This window comes from Gigantopelta aegis, chromosome 15, assembly GCF_016097555.1.
Source record: "Gigantopelta aegis isolate Gae_Host chromosome 15, Gae_host_genome, whole genome shotgun sequence".
Classification (NCBI taxonomy): Eukaryota; Metazoa; Mollusca; class Gastropoda; order Neomphalida; family Peltospiridae; genus Gigantopelta; species Gigantopelta aegis.
The window spans coordinates 25,643,492-25,661,730 of NC_054713.1; the positions used below are offsets into that span (position 1 = coordinate 25,643,492).

The 18,239-nt window shown below is 38.7% G+C and overlaps 1 protein-coding gene and 1 long non-coding RNA gene across 3 annotated transcripts in view; one reads left to right on the forward strand and one right to left on the reverse strand.

Annotated features, from left to right (window-relative positions):
- LOC121390558 overlaps positions 1–17,602 on the forward strand; it is a 46,715-nt gene extending 29,113 nt beyond the window's left edge. Inside the window, exons 1-4 of one of the 2 annotated variants that reach the window (XM_041522402.1) lie at positions 2,603–2,889; positions 9,970–10,275; positions 13,541–13,567; positions 14,086–17,602. In XM_041522402.1, coding sequence (XP_041378336.1) covers positions 9,990–10,275; positions 13,541–13,567; positions 14,086–15,167 — 1,395 coding nt within the window. In that variant the 5' untranslated portion in view covers positions 2,603–2,889; positions 9,970–9,989 and the 3' untranslated portion in view covers positions 15,168–17,602. Of the gene's footprint in view, positions 1–2,602; positions 2,890–9,969; positions 10,276–13,540; positions 13,568–14,085 lie in introns of those variants that run through there. The other variant, XM_041522403.1, reaches the window with a different exon arrangement.
- The window catches only part of LOC121390559, an 83,073-nt gene that overhangs the window by 49,723 nt on the left and 15,111 nt on the right, over positions 1–18,239 (reverse strand). The window lies entirely within an intron of this gene.

The following is an 18,239-nucleotide window of genomic DNA, read 5'->3' on the forward strand; positions in this document are numbered from 1 at the left end:
TCAGACAAGGGGATCAGTCATGTGACCTATCACACTTAAGAGGACCACTTTACCACCAGTCAGACAAGGGGGTCAGTCCTGTGACCTATCACACGTAAGAGGACCACTTTACCACCAGTCAGACAAGGGGGTCAGTCCTGTGACCTATCACACATAAGAGGACCACTTTACCACCAGTCAGACAAGGGGGTCAGACCTGTGACCTATCACACGTAAGAGGACCACTTTACCACCAGTCAGACAAGGGGGTCAGTCCTGTGACCTATCACACATAAGAGGACCACTTACCACCAGTCAGACAAGGGGGTCAGACCTGTGACCTATCACACATAAGAGGACCACTTACCACCAGTCAGACAGGGGGATCAGTCATGTGACCTAACACATGTCAGAGGAGCACTTTACCACCAGTCAGACAAGGGGGTCAGTCCTGTGACCTATCACACGTAAGAGGACCACTTTACCACCAGTCAGACAAGGGGGTCAGTCCTGTGACCTATCACACGTAAGAGGACCACTTTACCACCAGTCAGACAAGGGGGTCAGTCCTGTGACCTATCACACGTAAGAGGACCACTTTACCACCAGTCAGACAAGGGGGTCAGTCCTGTGACCTATCACACGTAAGAGGACCACTTTACCACCAGTCAGACAAGGGGGTCAGTCATGTGACCTATCACACGTAAGAGGACCACTTTACCACCAGTCAGACAAGGGGATCAGTCATGTGACCTATCACACGTAAGAGGAGCACTTTACCACCAGTCAGACAAGGGGATCAGTCATGTGACCTAACACACGTAAGAGGACCACTTTACCACCAGTCAGACAAGGGGATCAGTCATGTGACCTATCACACGTAAGAGGAGCACTTTACCACCAGTCAGACAAGGGGGTCAGACCTGTGACCTATCACACGTAAGAGGACCACTTTACCACCAGTCAGACAAGGGGGTCAGACCTGTGACCTATCACACGTAAGAGGACCACTTTACCACCAGTCAGACAAGGGGGTCAGTCCTGTGACCTATCACACGTAAGAGGACCACTTACCACCAGTCAGACAAGGGGGTCAGACCTGTGACCTATCACACATAAGAGGACCACTTACCACCAGTCAGACAGGGGGATCAGTCATGTGACCTAACACATGTCAGAGGAGCACTTTACCACCAGTCAGACAAGGGGGTCAGTCCTGTGACCTATCACACGTAAGAGGACCACTTTACCACCAGTCAGACAAGGGGGTCAGTCCTGTGACCTATCACACGTAAGAGGACCACTTTACCACCAGTCAGACAAGGGGGTCAGTCATGTGACCTATCACACGTAAGAGGAGCACTTTACCACCAGTCAGACAAGGGGGTCAGACCTGTGACCTATCACACGTAAGAGGACCACTTTACCACCAGTCAGACAAGGGGGTCAGTCCTGTGACCTATCACACGTAAGAGGACCACTTTACCACCAGTCAGACAAGGGGGTCAGTCCTGTGACCTATCACACGTAAGAGGACCACTTTACCACCAGTCAGACAAGGGGGTCAGTCCTGTGACCTATCACACATAAGAGGACCACTTACCACCAGTCAGACAGGGGGATCAGTCATGTGACCTAACACATGTCAGAGGAGCACTTTACCACTGGTCAACCAAGGGGGGGTCAATCCAAAGGAGCGGGATTTAACTTAGTCAGTTAAGCGCTCGCTTTAGGTGCTTGCATCGCAGGATCGAACCACCTCAGTGGATCCATTCAGCTGATTAGGTTTTTTCTCATTCCAGCCTGTGCACCACAATTGGCCAAAGGCCATGGTATGTGCTTTCCTGTCTGTGGGAAAGTGCATGTAAACAATCCCTTGCTGCATTAGAGAAAAATGTAGCAGGTTTCCTCTGATGACTACATGTCAGAATGACCAAATGTTTGACATCCAACAGCAGACGACTAATAAATCAATGTGTTCTAGTGGTGTGGTTAAACAAAACAAACTTTAACTTGACCACCAAGTAACATCTTTCCCCTTTTAACTTGACCACCAAGTAACATCTTTCCCCTTTTAACTTGACCACCAAGTAACATCTTTCCCCTTTTAATCTACGTGTAATGTGTCATTATTTTATAAAATATATTAAAACTGTCTTAAAAACTATCTAAAAATACCAAACGTTTATAAAATGGTATAAAATATAATAAGTGTGTTAAAAACTATCTTAAAATACCTAACTTTTCTTTTAAAAAGTTTAAACTTCCTCAGCAGAAAGAAATAAAGTGCAGTGAGATCAGATGAACATGACAGGTATGACCAAAACAACACAAGCTATTGAAACTAAGGAAGCCAATCAAGTGCAATAATAAATGGAAAAGCTATAAAACTATATTATTTTACACCCAAGTTTTATTAGTGACAAAACTTGTGCATGTTTACAAGCTATATAACTGTGTGAAATATAACTGGCTTCACTTGGCTCCATGCCACAGTAAGAGATAGCATATGTCAAAAGAGGGTGGCACATCTCGGAATCAGTCAGGTGTTGCAAAACCTGTTACTGAAAACACTGACACTTTTCATTTCTCTTACACCAATACTGGGTCAAACTCATAAAGCTCCACTCATTTCGTCGGAGTGGAATGCATATACCAGTAATTATGGAAAATATATTTTTCACACCGTGCTTCAAATCACCGCAGGGGCCACCACTGTGTACTGGGTCTGGAGCTAAACTGGCCACCCTAATGACAAAGCAGACAGAGTAAGAGTACTGCAGGTTCGAGCTGCAGGTAGGATTAGTAATGGTTGACTCTGTACACTGTGTAACAGCTGTTGGCGTGGATTAATAATACAAGCTGCATTCTGCACCACAACAGACATACACTATAGCTCGTATAACACAGGTGAGATATCGGATTGTTATTCATATACTAGTATATAGCTGACAGATATTTTTGTTTTATCATAAAGAACATGTATTATATTTACAGCAGTCTTCTAGCTACTGGTAAAGATGTGTTGAATAATTGCAAGTATGAACAAAATATACAGTTTGCAACATGTTAATTATTAATCTAGAAAATAACTGATTCTAATCCACTGACAGCCTCTCTTAGTTTTCTGCAAAATAAGCAAATTGTTAACTGATGTTTCGAGAAACTATCTCTTTAACTGATGCAATGTAGACGCATGAAAAGGAATGTTTGGTTAGTGGCACCCCAGCACATTATTCATCGCCACTTCATGGGCTACTCTTTTCAATTAGCAGCAAAGGATCTTTTACCAGTCGTGGTGCACTGGCTGGAATGAGAAATAGCCCAATGTCATTATAAGTAAATATTCCTTTCACTTTCATGTTGGTTATGCCAAATAAAATTTTATAACCAGTGCGCTAACAAACCAATCATCTGTGCAAATCATTATATTCACATCCCCATATTCATCAAATTTTTAAAACTAATTAATTAAATTGTATTGAGTAAATAAATAAATAATTTTTTTTTTAAAAAGGATAAAAAAATATTTATAAAATATTTAAAAAATAAACAAATAAACAATAAATAAATAAATAACATATTCATGATTGTTTTATAGTTTCTGCATTACATAAGCTGCATACATCACAATTAAACTAGAAGGAATAACCAATCTGCAACAAATATTTTTCATAAGTAAAACGGACCATGCAGATTTTAAGACTGTTTAATGAAGTCTTTTTGGTTTGTATCATATTCATATACAATGTAATTACGTTTGTTTGACATCCAATAGCGTTGTGCACTTTTGTGCTGGGGTGTTGTTAAGTATTCTTTCATTCAGGCTTGTGAACTGAGAAGTGAGATCATACTGGTAAATGAAATGCCAGAGTGGTTTTGTAGTCATTTCTAGTAATATCAATTAGTATATATAGTTATTTCAAACAGCTAGTGCTCTCATTATTTAGACAATCACAGTGCATCAGTGTTTCAGGTAATGGTGATATTTTGTTATTTCACCTAATCATGGTCTTTTATTGTTATTTTAAGTAATGAAATTGTTCTGTATGTTTCAAATAATGATCATGTCTTTGTTATTTCTGTGTTTTAATTTACCTAGACCTTGAATTTTTATATTGACGTTGTTCATCACTTAATTTTAGCACTTACCTTACTTTGACACCCAATATCCAATGGGGTGTCGTTAAACATTCATTCATTCATTCATTCATTCATTTATTCATTCATTCATTTATTCACTGTTATTTTTAGGGGTGGGACGCATAGCCCAATGGTAAAGCACTCACTTGTCGCACAGTTCATCTAGAATCAATCCCCGTCGGTGGACCCACTGGGCTATTTCTTGTTCCAGGTGGTGCTCCAAAACCAGTATAACAAAGGCTGTGGTATGTACTATCCTGTCTTTGGGATGGTGCATATAAAAGATCATTTGCTGCAATAATTGAAAAAAAATAGCCCATGGCAGCAGGTTTCCTCTCTTATTATCTGTGTGGTTCTTAACCATACATGTATGTCTGACTTCATTTCACCATAATTATAATGTGTTGAGAGCTTCGCTACATAAAATATTTTGTCTTCTTGTTATTTTTATTAACAATAGTCTTTTTATTTCAGGTAATTAGGGAGCCTTGTTATTTCAGAGCATAATGTGTCATTATAACAGGGAATAAGTTCTCTTTGTTACTGTTACTACTGACAGTGTCATATTATTTGACATGATGTCAGTATCTTGTTATTTGACATGATGTCAGTATCTTCTTATCTGACATGATGTCAGTATCTTGTTATTTGACTTAATGTCAGTATCTTGTTATTTGACTTAATGTCAGTATCTTGTTATTTGACTAAATGTTAGTGTCTTGCTGTTTGATGTAATGCCAGTGTCTTGCTATTTGACATAATGTCAGTATTTTGTTATTTGACATAATGTCAGTGTCTTGCTATTTGACTAAATGTCAGTATCTTGTTATTTGACGTAATGTCAGTATCTTGTTATTTGACATTATGTCAGTGTCTTGTTATTTGACTAAATGTCAGTATCTTGTTATTTGACATAATGTCAGTGTCTTGTTATTTGACTAAATGTCAGTGCCTTGTTATTTGACTAAATGTCAGTGTCTTGCTATTTGACATAATGTCGGTGTCTTGCTATTTGACATTATGTCAGTGTCTTGTTATCTGACGTAATGTCAGTGTCTTGTTATTTGACTAAATGTCAATGTCTTGTTATTTGACGTAATGTCAATATCTTGTTATTTGACGTAATGTCAGTGTCTTGTTATTTGACTAAATGTCAGTGTCTTGTTATTTGACTAAATGTCAGTGTCTTGCTATTTGATGTAATGTCAGTGTCTTGTTATTTGACTAAATGTCAGTGTCTTGTTATTTGATGTAATGTCAGTGTCTTGCTATTTGACATTATGTCAGTGTCTTGTTATTTGATGTAATGTCAGTGTCTTGTTATTTGACTAAATGTCAGTGTCTTGTTATTTGACTAAATGTCAATGTCTTGTTATTTGACGTAATGTCAGTGTCTTGTTATTTGATGTAATGTCAGTGTCTTGTTATTTGACATGATGTCAGTATCTTCTTATCTGACATGATGTCAGTATCTTGTTATTTGACTTAATGTCAGTATCTTGTTATTTGACTTAATGTCAGTATCTTGTTATTTGACTAAATGTTAGTGTCTTGCTGTTTGATGTAATGCCAGTGTCTTGCTATTTGACATAATGTCAGTATTTTGTTATTTGACATAATGTCAGTGTCTTGCTATTTGACTAAATGTCAGTATCTTGTTATTTGACGTAATGTCAGTATCTTGTTATTTGACATTATGTCAGTGTCTTGTTATTTGACTAAATGTCAGTATCTTGTTATTTGACATAATGTCAGTGTCTTGTTATTTGACTAAATGTCAGTGCCTTGTTATTTGACTAAATGTCAGTGTCTTGCTATTTGACATAATGTCGGTGTCTTGCTATTTGACATTATGTCAGTGTCTTGTTATCTGACGTAATGTCAGTGTCTTGTTATTTGACTAAATGTCAATGTCTTGTTATTTGACGTAATGTCAATATCTTGTTATTTGACGTAATGTCAGTGTCTTGTTATTTGACTAAATGTCAGTGTCTTGTTATTTGACTAAATGTCAGTGTCTTGCTATTTGATGTAATGTCAGTGTCTTGTTATTTGACTAAATGTCAGTGTCTTGTTATTTGATGTAATGTCAGTGTCTTGCTATTTGACATTATGTCAGTGTCTTGTTATTTGATGTAATGTCAGTGTCTTGTTATTTGACTAAATGTCAATGTCTTGTTATTTGACTAAATGTCAATGTCTTGTTATTTGACGTAATGTCAATATCTTGCTATTTGAAGTAATGTCAGTGTCTTGTTATTTGAAGTAATGTCAGTGTCTTGCTATTTGACGTAATGTCAGTGTCTTGCTATTTGACGTAATGTCAGTGTCTTGTTATTTGAAGTAATGTCAGTGTCTTGTTATTTGACGTAATGTCAGTGTCTTGTTATTTGAAGTAATGTCAGTGTCTTGTTATTTGAAGTAATGTCAGTGTCTTGTTATCTGACGTAATGTCAGTGTCTTGTTATTTGAAGTAATGTCAGTGTCTTGTTATCTGACGTAATGTCAGTGTCTTGTTATTTGAAGTAATGTCAGTGTCTTGTTATTTGACTAAATGTCAGTGTCTTGTTATTTGACGTAATGTCAGTGTCTTGTTATTTGAAGTAATGTCAGTGTCTTGCTATTTGACGTAATGTCAGTGTCTTGTTATTTGACGTAATGTCAGTGTCTTGTTATTTGACTAAATGTCAGTGTCTTGTTATTTGACGTAATGTCAGTGTCTTGTTATTTGAAGTAATGTCAGTGTCTTGCTATTTGACGTAATGTCAGTGTCTTGTTATTTGACGTAATGTCAGTGTCTTGTTATTTGAAGTAATGTCAGTGTCTTGTTATTTGACGTAATGTCAGTGTCTTGTTATTTGAAGTAATGTCAGTGTCTTGTTATTTGACGTAATGTCAGTGTCTTGCTATTTGAAGTAATGTCAGTGTCTTGTTATTTGAAGTAATGTCAGTGTCTTGCTATTTGACGTAATGTCAGTGTCTTGCTATTTGACGTAATGTCAGTGTCTTGTTATTTGAAGTAATGTCAGTGTCTTGTTATTTGACGTAATGTCAGTGTCTTGTTATCTGACGTAATGTCAGTGTCTTGTTATTTGACGTAATGTCAGTGTCTTGTTATCTGACGTAATGTCAGTGTCTTGTTATTTGACGTAATGTCAGTGTCTTGTTATCTGACGTAATGTCAGTGTCTTGTTATTTGACGTAATGTCAGTGTCTTGTTATCTGACGTAATGTCAGTGTCTTGTTATTTGAAGTAATGTCAGTGTCTTGTTATTTGAAGTAATGTCAGTGTCTTGTTATTTGACGTAATGTCAGTGTCTTGTTATTTGAAGTAATGTCAGTGTCTTGTTATTTGAAGTAATGTCAGTGTCTTGTTATCTGACGTAATGTCAGTGTCTTGTTATTTGAAGTAATGTCAGTGTCTTGTTATTTGACGTAATGTCAGTGTCTTGTTATTTGACGTAATGTCAGTGTCTTGTTATTTGAAGTAATGTCAGTGTCTTGCTATTTGACGTAATGTCAGTGTCTTGTTATTTGACGTAATGTCAGTGTCTTGTTATTTGAAGTAATGTCAGTGTCTTGTTATTTGACGTAATGTCAGTGTCTTGTTATTTGAAGTAATGTCAGTGTCTTGTTATTTGACGTAATGTCAGTGTCTTGCTATTTGAAGTAATGTCAGTGTCTTGTTATTTGAAGTAATGTCAGTGTCTTGCTATTTGACGTAATGTCAGTGTCTTGTTATTTGACGTAATGTCAGTGTCTTGTTATTTGAAGTAATGTCAGTGTCTTGTTATTTGACGTAATGTCAGTGTCTTGTTATCTGACGTAATGTCAGTGTCTTGTTATTTGACGTAATGTCAGTGTCTTGTTATCTGACGTAATGTCAGTGTCTTGTTATTTGACGTAATGTCAGTGTCTTGTTATCTGACGTAATGTCAGTGTCTTGTTATTTGACGTAATGTCAGTGTCTTGTTATCTGACGTAATGTCAGTGTCTTGTTATTTGACGTAATGTCAGTGTCTTGTTATCTGACGTAATGTCAGTGTCTTGTTATTTGACGTAATGTCAGTGTCTTGTTATCTGACGTAATGTTGCTATTTGACGTAATGTCAGTGTCTTGTTATTTGTCTATTTAACGTAATGTCAGTGTCTTGTTATTTGACGTAATGTCAGTGTCTTGTTATCTGACGTAATGTCAGTGTCTTGTTATCTGACGTAATGTCAGTGTCTTGTTATCTGACGTAATGTCAGTGTCTTGTTATCTGACGTAATGTCAGTGTCTTGTTATCTGACGTAATGTCAGTGTCTTGTTATCTGACGTAATGTCAGTGTCTTGTTATCTGACGTAATGTCAGTGTCTTGTTATCTGACGTAATGTCAGTGTCTTGTTATCTGACGTAATGTCAGTGTCTTGCTATTTGACGTAATGTCAGTGTCTTGTTATTTGACGTAATGTCAGTGTCTTGCTATTTGACGTAATGTCAGTGTCTTGATATTTGAAGGGGGCAGGATGTAGCCCAGTTGTAAAGCACTCACTCGATGCGCGGTCGGTCTGGGATCGATCCCTGTCTGTGTGCCCATTGGGCTATTTCTCACTCCAGCCAGTGCACCACAACTGGTATATCAAAGGCCATGGCATGTAGTACCCTGTCTGTGGGATGATACATATAAAAAATCCCTTGCTGCTGATTGAACGCTGGAACGCTTCTTGTTTCGACAGCCTGCACCACCAGGTTGGATTCTTTTTTAGCAAGATTCCTTGCCTCCACGTCATTTCTCCGGCTGAATATGTCGACTTGTTTTTTTGTGACTCGTATGGTGGCTATTCTGCAGAACGCCACAGTTGTTTGCATTTAGTCTATACATGTCCGAGCCTGTCCTAGCAGCACTGGAAGATTGACCGCCCCACTCTAAGAAGAAATAGGAAGCGGGGTTGGCCCCTACTACTCTTTTCTAGACTTTACTTTGCTTTATAGTGATACCATCTCGTATCTTCTGGAGTCGGGCCCGTCCGCACCACTATACCAACCCATGACGACTGGACTATACCCTAGTCTGATACTCTCTCATTCAGACGGATCCGGCTTCTCAAGATCTGTATATCAGCACAGCACCATACATTCAACCTCTAATGACTGTCAATCTAGGGGTTTTCTTGACGGGATGCAACCCATCTCGTCCCTGTAAGCTGTGCACCCAAACGGGCTTAACGAGGCCACTCACGTGGACATATCGATCGGACTTTAAACTTTTAGATCTGCGTTGAAAATTTTATGTCGAAATTACTTTTTTTTTTTAATATTATTAAATAGTCCGATCCTCTCTTCTTTCTCTCATTTAATTTTGGACTGTCCTTCTAAAATGCTCCAAATTATATAAATATTCGGCCGAGCAGTCAATTCTTTTTTTTTTTGGCTTGTAACTTTTTTCTTTTTTAAAAATTTATTCTATTAACTTTTGTACTAATTGCTATTTTCAAAATTCTGCCCATTTTCAACTCTAACACCCCCCCCCCCCCCCCACCACCACCTCCATCCTGAGTCAGGCCACCGATCTTATCGGAGGTCGGACTCGGGATGGGCATGTTCGAAACCCTAGTGGTATATGGGCACGTTAAACTAGTTATCATCATCATTAAGGTAATGACAGTATCATGTTATTTGAGGTAATGACAGTGTCATGTTGTTTCAGGTAATGATAGTGTCGTGTTGTTTCGGGTAATGACAGTGTCGTGTTGTTTCGGGTAATGACAGTGTCGTGTTCTTTCGGGTAATGACAGTGTCGTGTTGTTTCAGGTAATGACAGTGTCGTGTTGTTTCGGGTAATGACAGTGTTGTGTTGTTTCAGGTAATGCCAGCATCTCGATAATGCTAACAGAGCAGTTAGCAGACCACCAAGACCTTATCGAGAGCCTTGACACTGAACCCATCTTCGACTACCTCCTGCAGCATGGCGTGCTCACCACACACGTCATCAACGACATCTGCAAGGAGCAGTGTCAGCTGCAGCGCAACACGACGTTACTCAAACACGTGGAGGACAGTGGCCACAATGCTGTGGCTCTCTTCATCAACGCTCTGCGGCAGTCCGGCCAGCTCCACCTTGCCAGCTCGCTCGATGTCTCACAGAGAATCAAACCAATATATGGCACAGGTGAGACAAACACAGGTCATATCAGTGTATGACACAGGTGAGACAGACAAGGGTCATATCAGTGTATGACACAGGTGAGACAGACAAGGGTCATATCAGTGTATGACACAGGTGAGACAAATACAGGTCATATCAGTGTATGACACAGGTGAGACAAACACAGGTCATATCAGTGTATGACACAGGTGAGACAAACACACGTCATATCAGTGTACGACACAGACGAAACAAACACGGTTCATATCAGTGTATGACACAGGTGAGACAAACACAGGTCATATCAGTGTATGGCACTGATGAGACAAACACAGGTCATATAAGTGTATGACACAGGTGAGACAAACACAGGTCATATCAGTGTACGGCACAGGTGAGACAAACACAGGTCATATCAGTGTACGGCACAGGTGAGACAAACACAGGTCATAGGTGAGACAAACACAGGTCATATCAGTATATGGCACAGGTGAGACAAACACAGGTCATATCAGTATATGGCACAGGTGAGACAAACACAGGTCATAGGTGAGACAAACACAGGTAATATCAGTATATGGCACAGGTGAGACAAACACAGGTCATATCAGTGAATGACATATGTGAGACAAACATGGGTCATATCAGTGTACAACAGAGGTGAGACAAACACAGGTCATATCAGGGTATGGCACAGATGAGACAGACATGGGTCATATCAGGGTATGGCACAGATGAGACAAACACAGGTCATATCAGTGTACGACAGAGGTGAGACAAACACAGGTCATATAAACAAAAGCCACTTCTATTAAACAACATTCACCTTTATTAACAAACACCTATGTTAAACAACAGCCACCTCTATTAAACAACAGCCACCTCTATTAAACAACAGCCACCTCTATTAAACAAACAGCCACCTCTATTAAACAACAGCCACCTCTATTAAACGGCAGCCACCTCTATTAAACGGCAGCCACCTCTATTAAACAAACAGCCACCTCTATTAAACAACAGCCACCTCTATTAAACAACAGCCACCTCTATTAAACAGCAGCCACCTCTACTAAACAAACAGCCACCTCTATTAAACAGCCACCTCTATTAAACAACAGCAACCTCTATTAAACAACAGCCACCTCTATTAAACAACAGTCACCTCTATTAAACGGCAGCCACCTCTATTAAATGGCAGCCACCTCTATTAAATGGCAGCCACCTCTATTAAACAAACAGCCACCTCTATTAAACAGCCACCTCTATTAAACAACAGCTACCTCTATTAAACGACAGCCACCTCTATTAAACAGCCACCTCTATTAAACGACAGCTACCTCTATTAAACGACAGCCACTTCTATTAAACGACAGCCACCTCTATTAAACTGCAGCCACCTCTATTAAACAAACAGCCACCTCTATTAAACAGCCACCTCTATTAAACGACAGCTACCTCTATTAAACGACAGCCACCTCTATTAACAAGCAGCCACCTCTATTAAACAACAGCCACCTCTATTAAACAAACAGCCACCTCTATTAAACAACAGCCACCTCTATTAAACAACAGCAACCTCTATTAAACGGCAGCCACCTCTATTAAACAAACAGCCACCTCTATTAAACAAACAGCCACCTCTATTAAACGGCAGCAACCTCTATTAAATGGCAGCCACCTCTATTAAACAAACAGCCACCTCTATTAAACAAACAGCCACCTCTATTAAATGACAGCTACCTCTATTAAACGACAGCCACCTCTATTAAACGACAGTCACCTCTATTAAAAAGCAGCCACCTCTATTAAACAGCAGCCACCTCTATTAAACAGCAGCCACCTCTATTAAACAAACAGCCACCTCTATTAAACAGCAGCCACCTCTATTAAACAGCAGCCACCTCTATTAAACAAACAGCCACCTCTATTAAACAGCCACCTCTATTAAACAACAGCAACCTCTATTAAACAACAGCCACCTCTATTAAACAACAGCCACCTCTATTAAACGGCAGCCACCTCTATTAAACGGCAGCCACCTATATTAAATGGCAGCCACCTCTATTAAACAAACAGCCACTTCTATTAAACAGCCACCTCTATTAAACAACAGCTACCTCTATTAAACGACAGCCATCTCTATTAAACAGCCACCTCTATTAAACAACAGCTACCTCTATTAAACGACAGCCACTTCTATTAAACGACAGCCACCTCTATTAAACTGCAGCCACCTCTATTAAACAAACAGCCACCTCTATTAAACAGCCACCTCTATTAAACGACAGCTACCTCTATTAAATGGCAGCAACCTCTATTAAACGGCAGCCACCTCTATTAAACAAACAGCCACCTCTATTAAACAAACAGCCACCTCTATTAAATGACAGCTACCTCTATTAAACGACAGCCACCTCTATTAAACGACAGTCACCTCTATTAAAAAGCAGCCACCTCTATTAAACAGCAGCCACCTCTATTAAACAGCAGCCACCTCTATTAAACAAACAGCCACCTCTATTAAACAACAGCTACCTCTATTAAATGACAGCTTCCTCTATTAAAAAGCAGCCACCTCTATTAAACAGCAGCCACCTCTATTAAACAACAGCCACCTCTATTAAACAGCAGCCACCTCTATTAAACAACAGCCACCTCTATTAAACGACAGCCACCTCTATTAAACAACAGCCACCTCTATTAAATGACAGCCACCTCTATTAAACAGCAGCCACCTCTATTAAATGACAGCCACCTCTATTAAACAACAGCCACCTCTATTAAACGATAGTCACCTCTATTAAACAACAACCACTCTATTAAATAACAGCCACCTATATTAACAAACTCCTCTATTATACAGACACTTCTGTTACATAACAAACATTTATAAAACAGCTACCTGTCTTAAACATTAACATCTATAAAAGATAAGCCTCTATTTAAACAAAGACATCTATAAAATAGACACCTATTGAACTGTAATGGCATAAGATGCCACTATAAGCAAACAAGGTGGGGGATAAGGGGCTAGACCATTTGCAATCAGGCAAAAAAATGATAAATGTCTAACAAAATTAGTTCATATGAACCTTTTTTATCAAGTATTTCCATTATTCTACTCACAATAGTAGTCGTAATCCAAGTAACAATGTTTAGTGATTCATTTGGAACCCTGTGTAGTTCTGTGATAGTAATTCAAATACAAATATACATAGTTATCCAGATTATATTGTTGATTATTATTATTGTTGTTGTTGTTGTTATTATTACACCTTTTTCCTTGCAGGTTACTGGGAGAAAAGACGGCATAAAGGTAAGCTTTAAGCAGGTTTTTGAACAAAACAATGATGATGATGTTGATGATGACAATGATGATACTGATGATTATGATAATGATGATACTGATGATGATGGACTTGGTTTTAGGCTTACATCCAACTCAGATTCAAGTGTAATATCCTGGGCACGCATTTTGGTTAATGACTTAGTGTGGACACAGGCAATGTACATGTAACTGTGTCACATCACAACAAACTATAAGATGGATGAGGGACAGCTTAGTGGCTGTGTACTTGTCTAAGGGACAATGGATAAATGCCGTTTTTGTCTATCCCAAACACTGCCTCATTACAGATATATCAAAGTTTGTTTACATTCTCTTTAGACAAAGTGTCAGAATAATCATACAATGTTGGGCACTAAAGAACTGTAGTTTAAAATGTGTTGAGGTGTAACCTAATTGTTGAAGAAAGATTCCTTTCATTTTTGTTTTAAGAATAAAGTAACTTGAATAAACTGTTTTTCTAATGGCACTCAACTGTGTTTTCACAGGGCAGGTTGTGGTTCAGATAACAGTATCAGCGGTCAAAGTCCTGGTACCGAGAGACGAAGGTGTGTCTGTTGAGAGAGTTAAAAAACGCGAATTCATCGAGGTGAAGATGACGCCACGACGACTCCACAAGTCCTATGACAACATGTTAATGATCGAAACCGAAGAAGTGAACTCGACACGACCAATACGTATCACAAGCTACTCACGCACAGAGGAGGGGGAGGATCCAGAGGAGGAGGAGGGTAACCCTCGCAGAGCATGCTGGTGCATGTGCTTTCCATTTCGTAAAAAAAGTAAATCAAAACAATATGCAACTAAAAAGGAGAAAAATTCCAAAACTAAACCCAAACCTGATTCTCCATCAAAATGGTTAGAATCACCAAGCAAAGAGAAAACAGTTAGTACATCACCTGGGAGAAAGCACTACCCTGAAACAGGTCGGGGCAAGAAAAATGTTAACTCTGCAAATAAAGGAAATTTAGAACTCAATGGAAATTCAGACAATACCAAAAATGGTGGGAGCAGTTCTAAAATGGATGCTTCTCTGGTGCGATACAAGAATCACAGAAATGAGTATCCAGGCTCTACAAAGCTGGACCAAGACAACAAAGAAAATACTGACTCCGTAATCATGAAGTACAATATTGACTTGGAGCTGGTTGAAATGAAGAGATACTCACAGATACTTGGTGACAAACTTTCCATAAATGGTTCAACAATGACAAACTCACTGGTTGAAAAATGGAAGTCCAATGGCAAAAAGTATGAGGAAAAGTCAACCGAATTTTATAAACTCTTCGACAAGCATCTAAAAACGGATGTGGTGAAATATTTTGAACAGGAGCGAGGAACGCTCATTCTACAGATATTCAGTGACAAGAACATTTCCATCTTCAATATCTGCATGACGAAGGACCATGTTGCTAGGATACGTGAACACTATCAAAGTGGAACTCTCCAGAAGAAGATGGAAACATTACTGTTATCTGGAGGAACTGTTGAGAAGCTGGGCATTCTGGGTATTACATTTAACATATGTATTGAAGACGACCAGTTTGAAAAAGCTCTCCAAGAGCTTTAAGTGAACTCTCTAACTGACGTAGTTAGTGTTGTAGCAGTCATGTATAAATACTTTGTGATACTGATAATTAAGCATAATGGTGGGTATGCTGTAGTATGAGTGTCATATATGTTAACATAAAGGAGTATTTTGATCAATATATTTAGGTGGACCATATTTTTAAATGATCTATTTAGTTTTGGAAAAATTTTCTTTGTAAATATTGTACATACATTATTTATCATATTCCTAATAGGTAATGTGCAATATTAAATTTTTAAAAATATTATATTATAAAGTGTGGATGATAGTAGGCCTAATACATTCGATCACACAATACTTGTAAACAAATATGTTTATTAAACATGAAATAAAATTGGACATTTTATTGGCCTATTATGATGACCTATTACTCTATATAAACATACAGTGTTCTAGCTAGGATTTTGACAGGGCAGGGCACTAATTTAATTGTAGGGCATTTTTAATGCGAAAATCATACCACATTACTGCTGTCGGCTTTCACACCTGTGACCAAATAATATATTGTCAAATGCTTTTTAGTTGGGAATTTAGACTCGTAACAACACTGTACACACTTTGAGAGGAAAGCAATATTTTGTATTTTGTGTTTGACAATGAATTAGGGCAGGGCGGCGATAATCAGGGGTGGTGCGGCAACAAACACGGCAAGGCGGCACAAAACGGGGGCTAGCTAGAACACTGAACATAGATATAATTATATAAGTACATGAACAAAATTGCCTTTTATCTAAAGATGGATATTATTATTATATAAACATATAAAATTAGAATGAAACTATGAAATTGATTGCAGCTGACACAGCTTGATAATATGATTACACTTGGCTGTTGTAAACACACCTGAGAGGTGTAATGATATATGAGGGTTATAGACTGTTTCAAAGTCTCTACTTTTGTATCAAAAGATACCATTTTCAATTACCTGTTGTTTGTATATGGCATTAGGTCGTCATAATGTTAATTAACTTTTCAGACTTTCATTGATGGGATTTCCATCAATCAAATACATGTATGTAATAAGAAAGAAAAAGCTGGGAATAATTTTGGTTAGGATTTTAATACTATCAAGACTATGAAACCAAGTCTAGAAATGGGGCAAAATGGAAAATGAAACTATTCTAATATTTAATACTTTAATATTTATAATGTATTGACATTTACAGAGAAAACATAATATAATCCTATAGTGCTCCACACTGCTGTTTTCAGTTTGGCAATATGGGATTCAACATTTTACACAAACAATTCACACAGTGCAGGACATATCATGGGGTATACAGGTCACTATCACAAACAATCCACGCAGGGCATATCATGGGCTATACAGGTCACTATCACAAACAATCCACACAGGGTGGGACATATCATGGGCTATACAGAATCCACTATCACAAACAATCCACACAGGGCAGGACATATCATGGGCTATACAGGTCACTATCACAAACAATCCACACAGGGTGGGACATATCATGGGCTATACAGGTCACTATCACAAACAATCCACACAGGGCGGGACACATCATGGGCTATACAGGTCACTATCACAAACAATCCATGCAGGGCATATTATGGGTATACAGGTCACTATCACAAACAATCCACACAGGGTGGGACATATCATGGGCTATACAGGTCACTATTACAAACAATCCACACAGGGCAGGACACATCATGGGCTATACAGGTCACTATCACAAACAATCCACGCAGGGCATATCATGGGCTATACAGGTCACTATCACAAACAATCCACACAGGGCGGGACACATGGCTATACAGGTCACTATCACAAACAATCCACACAGGGCAGGGCATATCATGGGCTATACAGGTCACTATCACAAACAATCCACACACGGCAGGGCATATCATGGGCTATACAGGTCACTATCACAAACAATCCACACAGGGCAGATACAGGTCACTAATATACATGAATAGTTCACATCTGCAAGATGACTGAGCATGGTACTGACATATTTTGTTATTTTATTTTAAAATATTTCTACATGTCATAGTACTATGCAAAAGTGTTACTACGCATATTTTGCTTTAAAAAGACAACAAAGCTTTCTGAATTTTATAATTATATCTCCATGAAGACAAACATTTACATGTAAATGGTGGTCTTTTTGGATGGGTTGTTTTATGCTTTAAATACTTGAATAGGATTGTCTTAAAAGGAAAAACAAGAAAGAAAATATTTATAGATGATTTTGTATCCTGAAACCCAAATAGCCCCGACATTGTTCAGCTCATACTAGGATTAAATCACTTGGGATTAGGATATATACTAAAAGGCAAAAGTTATTGTGACACACAAAAGACAAAGATAATTGATGATCAGTTTTTACTGCCGTGTATGAAACATTATAACATGGAAAGAGAAATGTCCGAAGGTATAGAAACGAGCAATAGTCCATGAAAAGGGCGCACCTGCCATATGCAAATGAGCCACATCACTAGAGGGGGTCCAGAGTGAAGTTCACACAGTCAGTACTTAGCGAGTGTGTCCACCTTGAGCATTGATACAGGCCTGGCACCATCGTCTCATTGAGTCCACTAAACGCTGGAGAAAGGTCCTGGGAATGCCATTCCAGACATGTTCGACTAGTGACAAATCTGGGGACCTGGCAGGCCAGGGTAGCACATCAACATTGTTCTGATTCAAACCTGCTGCACAACTCTAGCAATGTGTGGTCTGGCATTATCTTGTTGTAAAGTAATTCCGGGGCCGTTCTGTTGCAAAAATGGTAACACAGTTGTGTTCAGAATTTGATATCGGTACCTCACAGCATTTGAATTGCCTTCAATCACAACCATTTGGGTCTGGCATGTGGCTGTAATTCCACTCCATATCATAACGCCATCACCTCCAAAATGATCCCCTTCAAGAACATGGCATGACGTAACGTTAACCTTGACATCTGTAAACATGTGTCCTGCCATCAGATCTGTGGAGAAGGAAATGGGATTCATCAGTGAAGAGGACACATCTCCAGTCACATGCTATCCATCACAGGTGTTGTCTGCACCACTGGAGAC